The following is a 23,511-nucleotide window of genomic DNA, read 5'->3' on the forward strand; positions in this document are numbered from 1 at the left end:
CTGGGATTTACCAAAAATTTCACTGCTGGGACTGGGATTTGAGCGAAAAATAGGCTGGGAAATGGGATTTAAGCAAAATTTTGGCTGGGAAATGGGATTTAGAACCCCCCCTTCAGGACCCTCTTAGATGCATAACTAAAATGCAACATCAAACACTCAGTGGTAATCAAGCCCTTTTTATTACTCAATCTCTACCACTAATTTATTTCGGTGTTTTTAAGCTCTCAGCAATAACTATAGCAAGTGATGAACGTTTACATTTCAAGCTAAAATTTGAGTAACATTATCTGAAATTTAATATTTGGCATATTTACCAAAGACTGTCCTTCACGCTTTAATAGACCAAATATTAGATCACAAGGAGCTACAAGGAAAATGCGTTAATTGGCTATCCGAACTCAAAAGGATGATTCCAAATTGACATTTGGGTTCTTTTACGTCCTGTTTTGCTTTTTTTAAAAGTTTCACTTCAGGGGCTAGAAATAACAACATAAACAAGTCATACATTTATGGTATAGATAAATGAATCTTACACTTTAATTATAGTTTAAAGATAATTACATTTTCAAAAAAGGAGACAGACACCCATCATTCGAAATATTGCAAATTCATCCCGAGATTTTAATCTCAGGTCGTCAGATTACAACCGTTAATTTATACATACATTAATAATTTACTGTTAAATCTGCATTTCAAACACGTTCGCTAATGAAAACGCAGCAACACACAACGCCTTTTTGGATGGAAACCAAGGTACTCCCATGCAAGCAAAAAAGACAATTAACCACAAACTCGAGGTTTATCTGGAATACGAGAACTTAAGCACTTAATAGATCGATTCAATATCCCCGAATATCCCTGTCATATCGAAAGGTGGTAAGTGTTTTCCATTTAAAAATACCTTGGTGTTTATTGTTTTACTACTTTTCTTTAAGAAGAAAATGAATGATCAAAATGAATTTCCAAGATTTCACAAGAGAAATAGAAAGGAATAAACCGGAACAATGTTTTCGACCAGCCGATCACTTGTCATAAAAATTAAATATCAAATGATATCTCACTGTACCGAAATCTGAAGCCTACAAAATTGTTAAAATGTGTCTAGGTAATTGTGTTTTTATTGAAAGCACGACTCTTTTGATGCTTACACGGTTTCATTTCCGATGCTCTCTACAGCCTTTTGTTGTACGTTATATTTCTAAATTACGAATTATTTCATGGGCTTTATTTCAGTTTTAAACATCCAATTTTCAGACACCAAACAATAGGGGGTATATATCTTGTCAGAAATGACCGGATTTTAACGTCCAAAAAGACAGGTGTGTTTTAATCTATAACAACACGTTTAATTGAAGTAACTTTGTGCGTTATCTGAGTTAGAGCTTCATGCCGAATTGTTATTTCTAAGGAGAGGTACATTTGGTGAACGTTACAATAACTCGTTAAAAAAAAACACTACACCGTTGTGCCTTTGAAATTCAATGTCACCACCAGTTTACAAAATTTACTCAACACAAAATGCTTTCCAAGTTGTAATAAGACGTTTGCTCTTTCAAGAAAAGTAACAAATAAGCCTTACTCTGAGTTATTCGATAATAAATCTGTATATAAACGTTTTTAAAGCATGCAAGGATCAGTTGAAGCGGAGGTTTAAAGGCATTGACTCGTTGGTGAGAAACCGAAAAGGTGGGTACGGTAAATTTTATTATTTTATACCAGTGTTTGTGTGGCTGGGACAGGTTGCTAATACAATTGATTCATGACTTCAAATTAATAAGAAAATCTTAAATATCCAGTAAAATAAAACACCATAAAAACGGTTCAGCACCTTAGCAGAAATCAAGAAATTTTCCACAACCAAAATAGGTAAAAGTAGGTGTCAAACTGTCGAAGCTGCAATGAAAAAAGGGATAATTTTCTTTTGTAATATATGTGGCTGATTTTATATTGGTGGTTTATGTTTCTTCAAGAAGGTTTCCTTACGCAAATACTGCAACTATTCCCACATGCATCAATTAAGCAGCTGGTGATATACCGATAACAGAATGACAAGCTTTGAAATTTATGTTTAATAAAGCTAAACATACAGAATATCATGTGGATATTTCGAGATATTACTTAATAAATCTGGAGACCTTTCTGTAGACAACCAATTAAGCCAATAACTTTATACTGTGAAAAGAAAGCCGTCCTTTCATGTATTTTGCTATTTTCAGGTATACACAGAAAATGTTGTTCATTCATCGACATCTACACGTTGTATTATTTCTTGTGGTGTTTTGCTTGACAAGCTGTTTTTGGAAGGAAATCGAGGGCCGAGTCACAGGTGATAATTACTAAAATCTCTTCTGATCGATTCACTTCACTGGGGACCCAAGGTCGCCGTAACTTTGGGCGACTTAAGGCGACTTTAGGCGATTTAAGCTTATTTTGTCCAAAATTACGGGCGATTTTGGGCGATTAAAGGCGATTTTGGGCGACTTTAGACGATTTTGAGCGACTTTAGGCAATTTTAGGTGTCCTTTTAGGCAATTTTAGGTGACTGACCTAAGTACAGTTGTGGTATACATGCACATGGGAATCATCATGGTACACCATAAAGCATTGTTACAGAAAATATCTATACTATCTATAAAACAACTTAGAGCGTTTTAGGGTGACTTAAGGCGACTTTAGGCGACTTTGGGCGATTTTGTGCGATTTTGGGTCCCAGAGTAGGCGATATACAATGATAATATTACTGTATAAAATGATGTGCTGCACATGATGTTTCGAGACAAGGTTGTGTAAAAGTTTCCCGCCCCACGCACTCGCACATAGCAACATTTGCATTGACCATGTATGCAAATTAAGGACTTCCCAATTCGAAATAATCAGTTTTGGCAAGGACAGATAGCTTTATTTATCAGGTTCTTAAGCATTAAATTATCGACGAAATAAGATATATATATATTATTGAATTTTCTCGTCTGTATGCGAGCTCTGGCCTCAATTTATGGGAATCATATTCACCTGAAACTGTTAAGTGGTAGGCTAGCATTTTCAAATAACATTGATTTATTAAAGGGACTTTGTCACGGGGATTTCAGCTTTACCCGTGAAAAACATTATCTTTAAACATTAAACGGAAGATAGAAATCAAACTTCGGCTATAAATATCGATTTTATTGAAGGCGCTCGGAAACAACTTGAAAGCGTTGCAAACGTTTTCCAATTGCAACCCATTTCCATCCGAGCCATCCGCAGTCAAACGCACTTTTAAACAGTTTTACTGCTCTAATATCATAGATGACAAATTACTCCTTAATTTTGGCGTGCAACGTTAATTTATAATTTCACATGTGAAATCATAAAATTGCCATAGCAACGTAGTTAGCGGCAAGATGGCGTCCGTAATAAAAGATGTTTTTTAAGAGGCTTAAACTTTGTACATTTTCGCTTGAATTTCATCTTAGCCAGCTAGCCTTGGCCTGTTATAAAACTTTTGATGATATTTTATATTTCAAAACGTCAAAACGACTTCTAGACACTTAAGCCAATTACATATATGGCATCGAGCGGATTTTTGAGCGTTTTACACGGGCACCGTTTTCCGTTCATTCAAGACGAAATACGGTCATAATGTGAGAAATAATTAAAAGTTGATTCATCTTTGAAACTTAATGTCAACAGCAAAAAGGAATCTCTAAAAGGTTTTCATCAAAGACTAAAAAACTTGCGAACTTGAGCAAAATGTATGCCTTCAACTTTTCAAAGCTCGAAGTTTGCAATGAAATATACCAGTCAAAAACTTACGATTGCAAACGTATTTTTTCACCTATGATATTAAAATGTAATCAAATGGTATACTCGTGAAATTAGGAAATAATTTCACTTGCGTTTTGTGCTATTAGCAATTTGACAAAACGCGCGTGAAATTACTACCTAATTTCACTCGTCACCATTTGATTACCAATACTAATATAGAAATTGTTAATTAAAATGGGCCATTATTTTTAAGTTTCCTACGACACAAATATTAATTCAGCTGTAAATGTTGGCTGTTCAAAAATCTGTTAAAATACGTGACATAGCCCCTTTAATTTATAGCTTTTGTTGCTGATATTCTATTCTTTTTACATTCTGCACCACGTTTAGGTAAGGTTGTTGTGGAAGCTAACTCATCTACCAGGGTGTTGCCGTCATCTTCTCCAACTGTTGACAAGGACTGGAATACAGAAACTATATCTCTTTCATCGCAAGGTTCATTCCTTGCCTCGCGATCGTTGCGACTACAGCCATTAAAAGAAGACGGACAATCTTCAAGGCAAAGATCTATTGTGATATCACAATCATTGAACCAGCCTCCTCATCCACCATCCTCGCCTTCAGACGGACAAATGCCGTTATTTCCAACTTTACCACCTGGTACCGTACAACCTCCAGGATCACCGTCTTCGTCATCCGATGGCCAGCTTCCGTTATCCCCATCGTCTTCCTCTGGCGGAAATCTGCAACCGCCACCGTTTCTTCCATCATCCTCGCCTTCAGACGGACAAATGCCGTTATCTCCACCTTTACCACCTGGCGCCGTACAGCCTCCAGGATCACCGTCTTCGTCATCTGATGGCCAGCTTCCGTTACCTCCATCATCTTCCTCTGGTAACCCACCATGTCCACCGTCTCTTCCATCATCATCACCTTCAGACGGGCAAATACCGTTACCTCCACCTTCACCACCTGGCGCTGTACAGCCTCCAGGATCACTGTCTTCGTCATCTGATGACCAGCTGCCCTTACCTCCATCATCTTCCTCTGGTTGGAATCCGCAACCTCCACCGTTTCTTCCGCCATCATCACCTTCAGATGGACAAATGCCGGTATCTCAACCTGCACCTCCTGGAGCTGTACAGCCTCCAAGACCACCGTCTTCGTCAGTTGATGGTCAACTTCCTTTACCTCCAGCATCTTCCTCTTGTGGGAATCAAACGCCTCCACCACCTTCTGGCGGAGGAGCAGATGCAGGTGGAAACCTCCTAACGACCACTGCTACAACTGGTTTTACGACTGTGCCTCCTCCTACGGGGCCTCCTCTTGACTCTTTCCTTCTCCGTTCTCTGCGCCCCAAATGCAGCCCAGATGCGGTCCCTACCGATGGTACGGTCATAAATGTATTTATTCCTCGCGAAGCGAGGCCGAAGGCCGAGCGTAGCGGGATGTATAATTTTGTCCCTCAAAGGGCTCAGGCGGGATGAAATCTCGTGTGGAGTTTACGGTGATATTTGTGAGCTTGGTGTCTGGCGGAAATGACGTCACACGGCCGCGCGCTGGTGGCCTAGTGGTGTGACGCGCTGGCTTGAAATCAGATCTTCGGGACTGAGGGCAGGGGTTCGAATCTGGCTAGGTTTTTTTTTTTTTTTTTTTTTTTTTTTTTTTTCTACTATTATTTTTTTGTGGGTTCGAATCCTGAGCCTTTCATTTTTATCATTTTTCTTTTCGGATTAAAATAACACTGATTTCCACATAATACTCCCTCAACGCCTATTCAGGCTATAAACTGCTGGCCGTTGAAAACTGTTCATTGCCTGCTGTATTTTGTCCAAGTCTCTGTAATCGGGCAGTTCATTGTTGTTCAGTTTCTGTTTGTATTCTGTCTGCTGTATTTTGTCGAAGTCTCTGTAATCGTGCAGTTCGTTGTCGTTCAGTTTCTGTTTCTATTCTGTCTGCTGTATTTTGTCCGTTACTAGGCAACAATAACCCAGAGCTTCGCGAGGCCCTGCGAGTCACGTATTACTAGTATATATATATATATATGTCAGAATTTATCAAAACCGGTTCAAAGAAAAGTGTCGTCAGTATTCGTGAACAATTACGTTACTGCGCGAATTGGCTTAAAACGCCACAAGAAAGGAGAAAAAAATACAGCGCTGAAAGGTAGAGAAGAGAGAGCAGAAGAGAAAAAAAGACTGACATTCGCTTTAGTTTTTATATCATCGAGTTTGAAGATAGTTTCTGGCTAGAAAAAAAACGCGTTTACAGCGATTGGTGCTTAAAACGGTGAAAACTTCCTTGACCTGGTTTTGATAAATTCAATTTAACTTAACAAGAAGCGATGTTTTAAAACATTAGACAATAAAAAGCTGCGATAAAATGTTGCTTAAAAACATATTACGATATTACGTCGTTTATTAAAAAAGTTCTTTTTAATAAGTTTTTAAGAAACATTTTATCACAACTTTTGATTGACAGTTTAAACTCTTGAGTAAATTAAAATAAATTAAAGTAAAGTTGAGATAAAATCTTTAAGGTGAAAACTAAGCCATGAATATTAAGAATGATTTTGGGACTAACAGAAAAGACGATCGATTGTACTTGGTATTTATTAGTTAGATATATTGTCATTGTTTAGTGATCTTTTACTGCGCTATTTTTGACTATTTAAGGCGTGATGTAAATCGTGATCGCCTCTTAATAATTTTTTTGTTTTTGGATTCCAGCTCGATGTATCATGTTGAGCAGTTACAAACTCACTTACAACTACAGTAACATTTAAAAATGCTAGACCCCCCCCCCCCCCCCTCTCCTGCAATACGACTGTAATATAGGGTAACTGTTTTTTGTGTTGTTTAAGACTCTCTAGGCCCTAAATGGGATGAACACATTCGCCTCTTAATACAGCGCTGCATTGTGAGTTATACTGACTTCAAGAAGTACAGTTGTAAAAATCGCTGTGGACTGGAAGAGAGAGACGATTCTGTGCCTATATGGAGCAACCACTTACCCAGATGCTTCTGTGATAAATTCTGTGATGACTTTGGTGACTGTTGTTTTGACTTCGACGCATTGTAAGTTCCTTTATTTCTAGTCTACCGTGAATTTCTTGTAAATAACGACCCACTGAAAGAGACCGCCTTACTAAAGCAGCAATGAAACTTCACGGCTTCTTGTAAATTCTGAAAGTAACGATCCCCCAAAAGTAGAATGCTCAAATGTAGTGCCACTTTCTAAAAAAAAATAGAAACTGAATGCAAAGCAAAGGTCATCCACTAGGACTGGTCACTGCAAATACTGATCCACATTACACAGACACAAACACAAACCCAGACCAAAATCCATCCACTAGCAGACCTGGCGCAAACAAATTTACAACTATATTAAATGAGAGCATTTTCTAGTTTTTTTGCAAGGAGTAGGCACAGTTTCACAAATACATTGTTTGTTTCACAGATGCCGAAGGCATGTTAATCCTTTTAAAAGCCCCTTGACTTCGAATGAAACCTGCTTGGTTCTTAAACACGGATTTATCCCAGGATACATTAGTTATGCAGCTTGGAACACGTGCCCGCAGAACTGGACAGAGGGAAGCGTGCGTCAAAAATGTCAGGATGAAGATCAAAATAACATTTTTAGGAATTTGCCAGTATTCGACAGAGACAGTCACGTGACGTACAAAAATATATTTTGTGCGAGATGCAACGGTGCTGTAAACACGGCATACTGGACTCTCAAATTCAGCTGTGCTAAATGGTTTAACACAACGTCCTTCAATTTTACCAGTGGTATGAGCCTTTTGCACAATAATTGCTCGCTTAAAATAACGCCAGTAGACTTTCAAGAAAGATATTTAAAACGATGCATTCCTCGGTTTCAGGACTGCAGTAGCATCCACCAAGAGAAAAATGAATCATACTGCCAAACAGAGTGTCTGAGATACGCTTTCCCAGTCTGTTTCGATACAGGAAGGATACGATTTGGAAACCTGCAGTGTGCTTTGTGCAATGGCTTTAAACCAAGTGATCTCGCATGTGACTGTCTTTCTGGAAGTCGTCCGGGAATCTCTTCTCTCACTATCCTTTTCGATTTTAGCTCCACATCCATGTCTATTAAAGTACACGACAGACAACAGCAGGTGAATAAATACGATGAGCAATTTTGGTCTTGTTCTTCGGATGAGGTGTACGATCCATACGCTGGAAGCTGCAAAAAGATCGCCTCACCCGGATCGTATAACCATTGGCAGAATAAACACAACGAAACTCAGGCATGGGATCCAAACTGTACTTTCATAGCGTTTAATGAATCAGATTACATGCAGCTTCCTAACGGTTCCGTCTACTTGAAACTTCACAACAAGACATATAGCAATACTACATACAAGATCCATGACAACCGATTACTGCTTTGTGTAAATTTCTCGAGGCATCTCAATGGAACGGAAAAGAAACGGGCCATCTACAAGGTCAAATCGACACCGGCATCTCTGCGCATTATTACTTCAATCGGATGTATAGTGTCAATGGTTTCTTTAGTTCTTCTGCTGATTACGTATATCCTGTTTGCTGAACTGCGTAACTTACCTGGGAAGATCATAATAAACTTGGCATTGTCTCTATTGCTGTACCAAAGCGTCTTCTTTTCAGCGGTTAAAGCAGACAATCAAGACACATGCCTGGCAGTCGCTGTTCTTCTTCATTTCTTTGTTCTCTCCTCTTTCACGTGGATGAACGTTATGGCATATGACGTGCATCGGATTTTTACTCCCACAGGTAAGTTACTTGGCTAATATTCAGTGATCATGTTCGCGTGTGGCAGGCGCGATGGCCCAATGGTTAGCGCGCTCGACTCCGTGTTCTTGTTTGTGTTCTTGAGCAAGACACTTTATTCCTACAGTGCCTCTCTCCAGCCATGCAGGAGTATTTGTAAATGGGTACCGGCGGATTTACTGCTGGGAGGTAACGCTGCGATAGACAGGCATCCCATCCAAGGCGGAGAAGCAATACTCCATTAAAATGTAAAATGTACAATAATAGCGCCCTATCAGCATATGTCACATTTGCTACACTTATCTATTAGCAATGAACTAGTTCCTTTATAATATGTAGGGGTCATGAATGGTCTATTAACATTTTACAGTGCTCGCAAAATTAGGCTTCTACTCAGAATGCTCGCAAAATGTTAGTGGGTGCTCGTTTGCTCGTGGTCGCATATTTTTACAAGAGCTCGCATGCTTGGTTTTTAGTGGAGGAAGCTTTTTGATAAGTGCTCGTTGCTCGCAAGGCTAACTTTTGCCAATGCACGTGCTCGCGAAGAAAAACGCTTCGCTCGCATGCTCGTTAATGCTCGCAAAGACCATTCGAAACCCCTATATGTAAGTATTTTCTCTTAATCACTCAAAAGATGGCGTTGCGGCAAATCGAGAAAGAAGCCACAAGAAACGTCTGATGATGTATTGTCTGTATGCTTGGGGAACCCCTTCCGTTGTCGTGCTTGTGTCTGCCACAGTTGATCATTTCAAAAAGGGCTCTATCGGATACGGTAAGTACACTGGACTGTATCTGCGTTACAAGACGCTATAATGTAAAATAAACAGGAAATGATCATGAGTTTAAATTTAGCACATACACATGAGCTGAAAAATCAAGGCTATACAAGTTGCTGCACTTGAATATCTATATTGTTAAGTGGCACCATTTTGGTGGTTGAGTGGTAGAGAAGAATTTTTAAAAGCACTATATATAGCTGGCATACGTTGTTTTGAATTAACAGGACAAATTGAGGACAACTGTTTCATATCGCAACCTCAAGCCATCCTTTATTTGCTTGTTTTGCCCGTTGCTCTGCTGATGCTTTTCAATCTGTTTGCATTGGGGCACATTGTGTTTCATATCGTCAAGACACGCAAGGTGACCAAAATCATTAATTAAATGTGAATTCATTTATGAAATAATTGATAATAAGAAGTATGAATAGCCCAAATCGTCTACCACTGTCAAAATACAGCTCAGACTAGCTCACAACTGGCACAGTGGCAGAGGGTCTAAGTAAAGACTTATTGCCAGGTAAATAAGAAGATTAAGGACCAACTGACTATTAAACAGACAAACAAATAGTTAGACACTGATAGAAAGGCAGGTAGAGACAGACAGACAGACAGACAGACAGACAGACAGACAGACAGACAGACAGACAGACAGACAGACTGACAGACAATAGATCGACTGAATTGAAGTGCCCCTTTTAGAACTAAAATTAATTATAGTCAACTGCTGTAGCAGTTATGAATAGCTAGCTTTTGTAGCGTTCGCTGGGAAAGAGGACTGAGGTTGTGAGACACTGAAAAGCTGGTGATTATACCTAATAACTGTCTAGTACCGAGCTGTGAATGGACTTACCCACTATGAAACTGACCGTCCCTTTAGGGTAGACGCATGCAATAGATACAGTAATCGTTTTTGTGCAAGATATCATATTATTACAAGTTATCACTTTTTATATCCTTTAGGAAACGCAGCGAGTAACCAATCAGAGGCAAAGCACCAACATAGCTCTAATTTGCGTTAAAATGGCTTCAGTGATGGGTGTCACATGGATTCTTGGAATTGCTGCAAACGTGAAAGCTTTGTCATTCTTGTGGTATCCGTTTGTGGTTTTAAACAGTCTTCAAGGTACATATCCTTTTATTAGTTTTTACTGTTATACAATACATAGAAAAAGCAAAAATTATCGCTGCATTCAGTCGGAGAAAATATAACAAGTCTCCTGCAATATAATCAGGAGCGTTCGTCTTATGAAATGTCTGCTTTAATTAAATTTGTTAAGATAATGCGAGAAGAAAAAAAGATTACCGCTTAAGAAAAGGGTTATACAGTATATAGTTTTCACCGTCTTGCCAACCGTTTCGTCTCATTGTTTAGTGTACTGATTTGCTCTACTGTTAAGCTGCATGTTGATTTCGTTAAGCAAAAAGAAATTAGCTTTTTTTGTTAAAGGAGAAGTTCACTCCAGAATGGCCATTAATTTTTTTACGCCAATAAAAAGTTTATGCAAAGATATGTTATTCACCAAAATTTCAGCTTCTAACGAGCGCTTAAACCCTACGAAATCCTTTTCTGAAGTAGCCCAAAACTCGACAACTGAACGCCGCCATCTTGGAGCTGTTAATGTATGCGTGACGTCAAAGAGCTCAGTCTGAAGTTGAGCGGGAAAATTTTAATTACTTCAAACTCCTTGTTTCTTTGTAGTGGCTTTTGTTTGTCAAAATGCCTGTTTGTGCAGCTCCATTTTGCTTAAACAGTGCTCCAAGACAAAAAGGGGTATTTCCGTTTTCATCGTCTTTCAATATTTAAAGAACAATTGCTCAAAAGCGGACACAAATATTTGTGTGTTCCGGCGTTAAATCGGGGTCCGATCGAGTTCATTATCGAAGTGCAATTTTCTGCAACTTTTTCAGGTTGATCTATTATTACCTATCCTTCGAGACCCTCGATTTTTCTCGTCGTCCCGCTCGACAATCTGTCTCTGGGTCTCCGAGGATGATCATGTTACCAATGTTGCAGTATTGCATACGGTACGTGCATGTTGCAATCAAGATTTGTGACAAACAGAACATAAACAACCAATAAGTCCATAAACGGCAATGTCGCCAATGTCCTTCGCGGTAATAAACGTCCTCCTGCACTGTTCGCGTCAGTCATGACGACATGATCGCGAACATTGCTGTTTCGTTTTGTTTACAGCATCCATCCTAGTTATTTTACGCCGGATGTTTCCTTGAACATTATAAAAAATTACCAAAGTAGCAGACCGTACCAGTTTGTCGTAGCAGTGCTACTGAAAAGAATATATTTACTTGTTTGCTTGACCACAAATAATCGCCGGGACCTCGATCAAACGCCCCCAGGGTTTATTTAAAAGTTAGCAGTTTTGACCCGGCGTTTATACGAAGCCGGCGTTTAATCGGGGACCCGCGTTTAATCGAGAAAATACGACGAAGTCAACAACAACAACAGAGAGTTTCTCTGGTTGATTAAAAATCCTCCCTGAAATAAAGTAAAAAAGTGAAATAGCATTATCGTAACATTGGTTGGTATTGCGTCTGCCTTTTTCTTTTTTTGTGGGTATTTTCACTCAGGAGACTGTATCTGTGATCTTCTTCGAAACAGTCTTCCGTATAGTTTTCGGAACACACAAATATTTATGTCCGCTTTGCCAGGAATTTTTCGTTTCTGCCCATTCTTATAATCATGATTCGTGAGCATTTTTCTTTTAGATATTGAAAGACGGTGAAAGGTTTTTTGTATCTCTTAGAGCTCTGTTTGAGAAACATGGAGCTGCACAAACAGGCATTTTGACAAACAAAACGAAACAAGGAGTTTTGAGTATTCAAACTTCAGGCTGAGCTCTTTGACGTCACGCATACATTACTAGCTCCAAGATGGCGGCGTTCAGTTGTCGAATTTTGGGCTACTTTAGAGAAAGATTTCGTAGGGTTTTAGCGCTCGTTGGAAGCTGAAATTTTGGTGAATAACATATTTTTGTATAAACTTTTTATTGGCGTAAAGAAAATAAATGGCCATTCTGGAGTGAACTTCTCCTTTAAAGAAATAAAAAAACGCAACCGAGTGCATTGTTGAGTTACATAAGCACGCGGGAATTTTTGAGAACACGAGAGAAAATTCCCAAGTGCTTATATAACTCAACAATGCACGAGAAGAAAGTTTTTTTTTTCTTTTATGAAATGTTAAAGAAATTGCGCGCGCTAAAACTCGTGACGTAAGCAGCGTGCATTATTTAACAAATAAAGAAGCCTAAGCCATGTTTTATATTGTCATAAAACACGACGGGCATTTGAGAACACGAGGGAAATGTAGAAAACATGAGCCGCAGGCGAATGTTTTCTACATTTCTCGAGTGTTCTCAAATGCCCGGAGTGTTTTATGACAGTATAAAACATGGCTTAGGCTTCTTTCTTTGCTTTATGATATAGATTTTAGACACCGCGAGTGAAAAGTTTAATTAAAAATATGTACAACAAGAGCGAGTAAACAAAGATGAAAAGCAGAAAATAGTTTACGGGAAGACCAGAAAACTGACACAATTTCATACAGTATTCGACGTAAAATAAGGCTAAGCATTTCAGGTAAGTTTGTTACCTTTTAATCTTGATCTTGTCTTTTTGAACTTCGATAAACTTCACCGACTGCACCGAGTGCAATTTCGTCTCAGCATAATATAGTAGTCTCGATGACATCCGTCCCTTGCTTCGTTCGACTTGAACAAGGCGTATAATTTCCAGAAAAGCTATTGCTTCGGATATTCCCGTAAACCTTAATTGTTGTCACAATCAAGTCCCAGCATGAATAGACGATTTAAGAGGAGATTGTCAAAGAAAATCTTCGAAAGGAAACTCTCTCGCTCGCTTTCCTTGCGAGTTTCATTCAACTCAAGCAGTGGACACCGCGCCACAATTTTTCCCGCCTCACTTCGTTTACATCAAAATGAAATGTCCAGTGGATTTATACTTAAAAAGGAATTTAATAAAACAATTATTCCATTCGCCCTTGTTGGATACGAGTGGTTATAGCCAACGAACAGTCAACGACGCGCGAAGCACTCGAGGAAAGCTGACGAAAAACAATAAAACATGATTTTTCTATGTTTTATACTCTGATAAAACATAGGTTTTTAGCCAATCAGACCGCGCGTAGACTCCTATCTATATTATAAAACTCAATAAAGCGAGATAATCTAATCGGCGCGTGTCGCGGGTAAAATGTCGCGTGTCGCGGGTAAAACGTCGCGGGTACACAAAATTGTCGCGGGTAAAATGTCGCGGGTACAAAAAGTATTCGCGGGTACACAAAATTGTCGCGGGTCCGAAAAAAAAGTTTTATTTTTTGTTTTATAGTTTTTCTTAAGTTCAATACCTCATTACAGATATATATGTTATTTGCCGGCCTGGAGGTCCGTATAGGGACCTCCCTCGCACGAGGGCCGAGCTCAAGACCGAGGGCACAGTGTTTCCCTATATGGACCGACCTAGGCCAGCAAATAACATTTTTATTTTTTTCCTACTTTAATTTGTTTCGTTAAAGAAACCGAGAAAGATTGTGTCGCAAAATCTTTATTTTTTACGCGCGCATTCAAGTTCATTGCTTAATCGATCGACGGGTTAGCAAGAGTGAATAATAATGCTGTTTGTTATATTTAATTCCGTATAAAATAGCTTTGCTAAAATGAACCTTTTTCCAGGAAGGGTTCAGCATATTTAATTTACACTTGAGAAATCTAAGAAAAACAAATGAAGTAATAAATATAGCACAAATGTAGCACAAAACTAAACACTTTTAAATCGATTTCGGCTTCCGAATCAAACCCGCGATAACTGCTTTGAAGGTCTTGAAGGTCTGAATGAAAAGCATTTTCTCAAGCTATTGACACTTGCAGATGACGAATTAATAATCTCCGCGTTGATTCCCAGGAGAATTTTATTCTGATAAACAGTGCGAAAGCGTAACTGAATGAAATTAGTAGTTCGGTCGTCTACGTACGGCACAACATTGGAAGATTAATTTGACCGTTTTCAATCAACGAATCTTATTTTCTTACAGCGCGACGCGCTTTACCGTGGCCACCCAACAGACTTTTTTTACGTGTCATATTGTAAAATTTTACGTATTTACTACGTTTGGTTGATAAATACGATGTAACAATTATCTATTTGATCATATTCAACTTTGCAGGAGGCATGTTTGTCAACTGACAAATAATAATATTACGAGAGCACACTTGTAAAAGAGTTTGTTGGGTGGCCACGGTAAGGCGCGTCGCGCTGTAAATGATAGTAGATAATGTTTGCAAAAAGTGACAGATAAGACAGATAAACAGGCAATTTAACTCATAAATGGAGTCTGAAAACCTGTGCACTTTGGCAATGGCGTGAATATTTTGCGATGTTCGACGCACAAACAACGACAAACTTAGTACGAACGGTAAACTAACACTCGATTTTGTTGTGAAAGAAATTAATACTCGCCTTTTGAAGAACTTCGAGGTCTTTAATTCCATTGCAATTTTGTCCTTTCACAAGTACAGAGGTTGGTGGGCAGCTACTCCGATTTTGGAGAGCAAAACTTTCATGTGTTTGTTAGCCCAGTGATCGCGACCAAAGGAAAAAATTTGGCAAAGCCGGTCCGGATAGAAAAAAACTGGACCGGCGGAACGCGCGTCAACAGCCAATCAAATTCAAGGATTCCGGATTCCGGACCGGATAGATGCTTTAGAAAAAAATAAAATAGAATAACAATAACAAGTGCTTGAAAGTAGGTGGACGAAAAATTGAACTTTACTTTTGCTTTCTAGCTTTTGAACAGCAAATACTACACCAACGTTTAACATAATAAAATAATAATACAATAGCAATAACTTGTTGACATTGTGTATGTATCGTAATTTGGTTTTCCATCGCCACATTTATAACTCTTGACGAAAGACTTGCACACATTTCTGTCAAACTTTAGCTAAGTTACACAGCGAAAAGCAGAAGTGATGCGGGATTTCTGCGTTTGACCGCTGTGAATCGCCTTCAACATTAGTCACTCCTCCACTTTGCGACAGATTGTTCGCTCGTGTTTACAGCTCTATACTTCGTGGTACAAGCTCTATATTTCGTGGTAGCGTTCAGACTTTTTTCCTTTGATCACCGTACTCAAGAATCTCTCAGTGGAATTATTTCGAAAGGGCGAAGCCGGCGACAATCTTTCTTCAACCACGCAGAGTTGGCACTGCCTGGAATCTTTTCCATAACCTTGCTGTATACAACACCTGTCTACTACATCTACTTGGTCTAAAGCTGGTTCTACTTGTATTTTGTTTATTACAAATAAAACGAAAATTCAACCATTGGAACCTCGTTTACGCGATGTAAGCTTACCTTTGACACAGCTGTGCGCAGCGCGTCGAAAAAACAAAGCTGCAAAGGTGCACATCGCTTCGTTTAAAATTACACAGACACATATACATACATGCTACCGACAACCTCTACTAGACAAAAAAGTATGGAATAAATACCCTGTGTTACTTTTTAAAGGCATAAGTATTGGAATAGCACCGAGAAAAAATCGAATCAACTAAATTCGCTGGTAAATTCGAGAAAACAGTTGTGATGATACCGGTTCCCACTAGCGACGTACCGGTAAAGCGGAATCGGAAGCGTTTAAAAAACCATAAAATTTTAATAGTCGAAGTCAAAACGCCGAACGCGATGGAAGATGAATCGGAATAGAAATTAAAAGGAGACCTGCACCCTTGAATGTGTAAGCCTTTAGAATTAGCCACCTGAATGTATTGGCACAGGCGATTTCCATAGCAGCGAAAATATCCGCACAATTGTAATTTATGAAATTTTATTTGAGAATACATTTTTCTTCCCAAATCTCTCTTGGAAATTTAAAATGATGTATCATAAAATCCAGAAAGCGCATTGGACAAATTTAAAACCGCCTGTTAGTATCAGAGCGGACAGCTCGATAAATGACGCGAAAATAGCAACTCTGAAAGCGGATGGTTTGCCTTTGTAATTACTGTGAAGTGGTAAAAATAATAAGGATCAATGTCCTTGAACTTCGTAGGTTTTTGTTTGTTTAATTGAACGGCTGTGTTGGAATTATGTTAGTTAGTTGTTTGTCTAATTTTGTTCTCTCTTTATGCAAGCAGAAGTACCTATTCCATTTCAGGAAGCAAATACATTTTAAAATCTATTCAAGTTATACACTATTGGCTGAGTTTTGAGATATTGTTGTTGGTGCTATAGTCAACGTCAATTTATCATTTATAACGTTCAACTATTTTTGGAAAAATAGAAAAGAAAATAACGTTAGAGTAGTATACTGGTCGAAAATTGCCCATGGAAAACTAGAAAACTAAAGTAAAGTTTAATTTACATTGAAGTAAATGTTATTGTTATTCTATTATCTTTAATGAGATATTGAACTTAAGAAAAACTATAAAACAAAAAATAAAACTTTTTTCGGACCCGCGACAATTTTGTGTACCCGCGACAATTATTTGTACCCGCGACAATTTTGTGTACCCGCGACGTTTTACCCGCGACACGCGACATTTTACCCGCGACACGCGACACGCGCCGATTAGATTATCTCCAATAAAGCACGCGCGTGACGTATGCAGCGTGCTTTATGGAGCTATAATGAAGTCAAACTGACCAATCACAGCGCGCGCAATTACTCGGACATTTTATAATGTTGATTAACTCGCGAGAGAATAACTGACAAAGAATCAGTGTAGCATTGAGTGTCCCCTCTTTATCACACGTACAACAGATGCACGTCCGTTTTCTCAGCTCGTGAGATTTTTTTTTACTTAAGGGTAAATTCACATGGAGTTGCAGGCTTGTATAACAAAGAAATCATTTACGATTTATTTTGCTAAACATTTGTGATGTTACTCGTCTTATTCTTTACAGGAATGTTTATTTTCCTGTCATTCGCTGTAAGTGGAAGAGCGCTTGAGCTGTACAGGAGTAAAATTACCGACATCTTGATGAATCTGACAGCAGAAACGGAAGAAAACAAACCCACCAGCTCCAACTGCACCGTGCAGTCCACTTGCAACACATCTGCTGGTGACTATCGAGATACGCAGGATACGCGCTTGTAAAAAAATAACAAAATAATTTAACTTGATTCTTTGGGCTATAAAATTATCATATTCCACCTGCATACGCTGACATGTGTGATATTTACCGCTTGTTCGAATGCAAATTTTGTTTGTAGTTTATATACATATGTATTTTGACAAGCCTGTGTGGCGTCCACATATTCCAAATATCGAGTTAAGCAAAATTTGAACATTTTCCTCCGTTAACTCCTCGTTTACTGTAAGTTCTCCCAACAAAGTTAGCAGGAAAACAGGCACTGTAATTGGGCTCGTTGTGTTGTGCTCTTAGATGAGGATACCCTTATACATTACCAATTTCTCTAACCAGGCAAGTTTCGCCAGTGGGATAGCCGTTAATTAATTTGCTTAGATTTTCGGAAGGCAGGCAACACAATAAGATCACACTCTCAAGCTTTCAACTAGTGAGTCGTAACCAGTTTCAGCCTTCTTCATGTCATTGCTTGTTACTTGTCTTGTTTATTTTAACCCTGTTTTATGGTTTTTCTAATGTTTAGCCTTACAAATTCACAGGAATATCGAGAAAAAATGCAAAAACTTGTGAAGTTATGGCACTTTCTTGTGCCATGTCGTATCAGATCAGCGCGCGCGCTCAGGTTGAAGGCATACGTCAGCGTGCACCCATTGGAAAATAGTAGACGCTAAATCAGAACAAATCAGAACGCGCGCTTTACTTTAGTTGAGCTATAAAATACATTTGTCCTCCTAGTTAAGTAAGTTTGCGGAACGGAGCTCCGAGCCAACTACCAAACTCGTAACTACAGAAACCGATCAACCGATCTATTATAAAACAAAACGGTCAGCGAAAGTGATTTATTTATAGGTTTTTTTGTTCGTGATTTCGGCAATTTTACTTGCACGATCTACGGGAAGTCTATCGAAAATTAAACCGACCATGCGAAGCCAAGGAGATTGCGAGCTTGCCTAATAGTTGGTTACTTGCAATTGGTGCTCCTGTCCGCAAATGGAACAATAAAGGCTTTACAACGTGTAAAGAAAATTTATTTTCTTTAAATTCGCCTTTTCATTTGAAGATGAGAAGCCCAAAGAAAAAAGTGGAGATAAATGCTTTACGTGATAATGTTGTCGTGAAGTTCCCTTAAAAACCATACCCAATGACAGACCCAAACAGCGCAAAAACCAAGACCGTTGTACATAGCATGTATATATACCCACTGTACCGCGGATATCTTTGTAGTTACCACAGGCAGTCCAAGCTCACGTTCGAGAGGTCGGTAAATAATCGCGCGACCGCGGGTGTTTCGTAACACTAGACCGTTATAGAGTGATTTCAGTTAACCCGTGAAACAGTGAATAACATTTAGTATGTAATAGTCAAAACTCAACAAAAGAAAACAATGGAATTATTGTCTAGTACTAGCTAAAAGTGTAATAACTATTTCACGGGTTTTGTGAAATCACTCTTAAGCCAGTGACGCACTAGGCGATTTTATTCGCCGATCGCCGCGACCGGCGAATAAAATCGCCGATATATCTGGCATGTCAGATATCGGCGATTTTTATTCGCCGATCGCTAGCGATTAAATTCGCCGCGATCGGCGAATAAAATCGCCTAGTGTGTCGCCGGCTTAAGACTTGTATAGGATTTGTTATTACTGGGTCGATTTTGCCGTACTTATGCTTAAAATTCAGTAAATATACAGAATAAACTTACTTTTTCCATTTGCTGTGTCCATTTGCCTGGCTTGCGCCTTGAAGTGGTGTTTTTGCGATTAATTTTTCTCTTTCCTGTTCCTCTTTCCTGGCTTACACTGTGGCAGAACACTGCCACGGCGATCGATCCCGGGGAGGGGAGGGGAGGGGGCCCCCCGGGCGATCGATCGGCGATGTTAAGTCTTAAAATTGGTTCCATTGGCATCTTTTTCTTTTTCACATAAAGGTCGATAAATGTCCACTTTCTAATAATGCACAGCTTTGGAAAATCTCAATGCATACCCTTTGAAATAAACCGATTTTCACGACGAATCAATCGGTTTCGGAGGTCTGCGATTCCTGCTAGGCTTAGCGGCCTGGTCTGGAGTCAAATACACATACGTCCACGGGAGGGAAGGTAAAATATACTTAGTCGCAATCCGAAACTTTCGCCCCTCCCCACAGTGTTTTAACGTTTCTCGATTAAACTTATTTACCAATCGGTAACCCTTCTTCCTGCATCTCTCCGACCTCGAGCGATAGCTACAAGCAGAGATGTGCTTTTGATTAAAACATTTTACGATGTGCCAACAAGTGACCATCCACACTGTGGGGAGGTGCTAAAGTTTTGGATTGGGACGAAGTAATCTTTACCTTCCCTCCTGTGGACGTATGTAAATTTGACATCAGGCCAAGCCACTAAGCCAAGTTTCAAACGGTCGTCTCCATTTCGAATTACACAGGAATTGCTGACATCCGAAACGGATGGATTAGTCGTGGAAATCGGTTTATTTCAAAAGATTACATTGAGATTTTCCAAAGCTGTGGATTCGTGGGAGGAGGACAATTGTCGACCTTTAATTTATGTGAGTAAGAAAAAACCGCCGATGGGACCGATTTTCGAGCAAAAAATCGCCGCTCGATCGCGGATCCATCGCCATGGCAGTGTTCTGAAGAAGGAACTGAAAAGGAAAAAAATCGCCTAAAACAACACTTCAAGACGCAAAACAGGCAAAAGGGCACAACAAATGTAAGTTTATTTTGTATATTTACTGAATTTTAAGCATAAATACGGCAAAATCGACCCATTATATTAATAACAAATAAATCCATACAAAGCCTCAACGGTCTAGTGTCACGCAACAACGATTACCTACCGACCGCTCGAAACGTGACCTTGGCTTCCTGTGAAGTTCAAGCAATTTCTCACCTCGGTTGATTGGTAAATCCATCCCGATCCACAGGATCTTCAGGATGTAGTACGTGATCGGAATTGCCCAGTTTAGGCGACCTATGACCTTCGTCCGCAAGCTTAGGACTAATATTATAAGACAATTCTCTTTTCTGAAATGGTGTGCCAGGCACGAGCTCTCTCTAGATCTTTTTACCATCAAACGTTTAATCACGTGTCCTTGCAGAGCTTTACCCTCCTGAACAGGTTTCAGTTTCAAGATACGGCAATCTGAATAATCAATAGAATAAATTAAAAAAGTCAATTCATGATCAACATGCACCTCTACTTAAAAGTGACATTTTCTGATATAATTTCTACTCGAAAGAGTTTAACCAGGCTGTTTAAATCTAAATAAACAACATGATACGGACGAGACTTATCCTGAAAATAGCCAGTGACATTACTCAACACGACAAATTTATGTTGGTAAAGAAACTGTCAGTGTTTGGAGACATTTGTACTTTTTGTTTTGTCTACTTTCTATTTTTTTAGCTTTCCCCTTTTAATTGTTTCGTTCTTGAGCCTTAGGTGCGCGGACAAAATTCCCCCCATTTATAATTAAGTACATTATCTCCGAAATTAACTTCGGCCTTATGTGCCCAAGGGCACGAAGTGGATTGACTCTCCGAAATTAACTTATTCATGTTATTATTTTTACGTTTATAAGGTGTCTTAAACATTCCGAATTTTTTTAGCGGTAGTCATCTTTCAATAGTGACGTAATAGCACGGCAAAATGACATCCTGCATTTCCAAAGTCCGCCATATTGTATCCCCCGTCGCGTCACTTTTTCAAAAATGTCAGCCACTCTTAAAATAATTTAATGATTCGAAAGCTTACAGGTTTTAGAACACAATCTTCATAAAAATCAAAATCTTACAAATAAAGACCGAATAAGCTTAAATATAAACACCAATTAAGTGGCAGAAACCTTACTAGGTTTGGCCACTATTACGTTAATGTTGTTGGAGTACCTGAGTACGTGTGAGCACTTTTTGCCCGTCCCCCTCCCCCCAACAGGTCTAGGATAAATAAGGAATAGTAACGGAAAATAGTGCCAAGCAAGAATATCAAATTTCTGAAACCAAACTGGGATTTTTTTTGAGTAAAAGCACCCATAGGGTCCATTCAGTTTTAATAAAGTTAATCGTAAAAAATGAAGAGTTCAAGCCTGTTTTTCTGACGTATCTAATACGACCAATTGTTGTGCTTGGAAATATATAGCGCTCGAGACAAAACAAACTATCCCAGTTTTTATTAAAATACATTCCTGCCAATGGCAATATTGACTGAGAAAAAAAGTAATCAGATTCCACCGGACAGTTTGAAAAGAAAAGGAAAATTAATGTTGAATTGAGCCTATGAGAAACATTCACTTGTATGAGTAAAGTCACATGGAACTACCTTAATTATTACATGAAAATTTCGCGACACGTTAATTTCGCGACTTTGAGGTGTGCATATTTCGCGACACTTAAATTTCGCGATTTTGCGAGAATTTTGTATTTTGAATCACTTCAATTTCGCGTTTTTGAGTAAGACACAATTTACATTTCCTTGGCAATATTATATTACATGCCCTTGAATTAAAAAAAAAACGACTTCATCAAAGGAACAATGACGTCAAAATTAACAAAAATGCAAGGGCGGGACTAAATCTTGGCAACGACTGAGCAGTTCTCACAATGTCTACAAGTAGGTCATGCTTGTACGTGCATGAGTTATTGTTCTTGAGTCAATTGACGATAACATCAATCTACATTGAAAGTCCCTTCCTTTAGTGGTACTAGACTTATTCTTCCTTGATCATTGAGGCATGTGAGTCACCTAATTTTCGCGTCATGTTATGTTCGCGACACTTATTGTTCGCGTCACTTTAATTTCGCGATTTTTTTTAGAATCGCGAAAATCGCGAAATAAACGTGTCGCGAAAATTTCATGTAATTAGGTAAAAAGAAGAACTGAAAAATATGAAAGTGTGCTTAATATGATAAGTTTTGTGAGTTAGGCTAGGACCTTTGCTTGTCTGAGGTCGTGAGTAATTTAAACAACTTCTTTTTTTCTACAATTTTTTTCGGCCAAAATCGTCATCGAAGAGATTATCCATAGTTGTAAAACACCGATAGTGGGATGAACTGAAGTTTTTAACATTGTTGAATGTTATTGGCGGAGACCCAGCGGCCCGAAGGTCCATAGAGCAGAGCCCCATACCCATAGAAAATAAAAGGACCCATGCTTTTGGTTTTTCATGGTCATCATGGCTAGCGGCATGGTCCACGGACGCGTGCGCCCAAGCGATGACGTCACCCCAACATGGCGGCCATACTCCACAAATAGGTTGAAGGTTTTGGTTAACGTCAGCTTACATCTTTGAGATTAAACATCCATGTCATGATCAATTAACAGCTGTCAAAACAAGGTATCCGCTGACTAGTATCACATGACCATATCGCGGCTCACATATAGAATTCATTGAGGTTGAATGATTTTTTGAAGTTTATCGCTGACCAAGTGATGGGTTACATTGGATCGGGGGCTCAAGTACTAATTTTTTTTCTGTTAACGGTCAGTAAATTCGGATTTATAATAAAAGGGCGAAGTAAATAACCATGGTCCTCCGCTTTTAGGCTTAGTTAAATCTATTTAATAAAGCCTTGGTAACATTCCACTAGCTTGAATTTAATTCTTCGATAATCCTTTTGTCGGTTTACGTACATTTCCGATGTCTGATGAAAAAAAGCTGATATTAAATGTATGATCTTTTAGACACCCCCGAAAAAAGGACTGGTTTACTGATTGAAGCTGTTAATAATTCATAGACATCCTTACATCATAATGGCTTACATTTTAAATATCCGTTTTCAAAGACAAACTTCATGTTGGATAGTATACTATCAAACATGAAATTTGTCTTTGAAAACGGATATTTACTAGCAGCATAATAATCTTTGGCTGCTGCTAAGCGAACTTATCTGTGAGGCTTCAAAGCCGGAGTAAATACTGCATATCACACGCTGTGACGACAGTTTTTAATTTGTAGAACAACTTGAGATTAAATGACTTATAGTTTTCGCCGGTACAGAAATTACCCTTCCGCTCTAACGTACTGTGAATTCAACTTCTTTATTGATCTGGAGTTATGAATAAACAGTTTACATTTAAAGGCTTAC

The 23,511-nt window shown here is 38.9% G+C and overlaps 1 protein-coding gene across 3 annotated transcripts; it reads left to right on the forward strand.

Moving 5' to 3' along the window:
* Positions 1-576: 576 nt before the first annotated feature.
* On the forward strand, positions 577-18,549 carry LOC144657232 (uncharacterized). Of its 3 annotated transcripts, XM_078517540.1 has the most exons (10): positions 577-876; positions 1,624-1,686; positions 2,217-2,326; positions 4,138-5,136; positions 6,611-6,824; positions 7,207-8,525; positions 9,157-9,294; positions 9,526-9,662; positions 10,262-10,424; positions 17,243-18,549. In XM_078517540.1, the coding sequence occupies exons 3-10, from the start codon at positions 2,230-2,232 to the stop codon at positions 17,434-17,436; spliced, it is 3,261 nt and encodes a 1,086-aa protein (XP_078373666.1). In that variant the 5' UTR covers positions 577-876; positions 1,624-1,686; positions 2,217-2,229; the 3' UTR covers positions 17,437-18,549. The 3 variants fall into 3 exon arrangements, 2 of the variants coding, with proteins under 2 accessions (XP_078373666.1, XP_078373665.1); XM_078517539.1 differs by lacking the exon at positions 577-876 and having other exon boundaries at positions 1,423-2,326; XR_013571487.1 differs by lacking the exons at positions 577-876; positions 9,526-9,662 and having other exon boundaries at positions 1,423-2,326; positions 17,243-17,380.
* Positions 18,550-23,511: the final 4,962 nt, after the last annotated feature.

The sequence above is a fragment of the Oculina patagonica genome, chromosome 6, assembly GCF_052425735.1.
Source record: "Oculina patagonica isolate OP01 chromosome 6, crgOcupat, whole genome shotgun sequence".
NCBI classification, from domain to species: Eukaryota; Metazoa; Cnidaria; class Anthozoa; order Scleractinia; family Oculinidae; genus Oculina; species Oculina patagonica.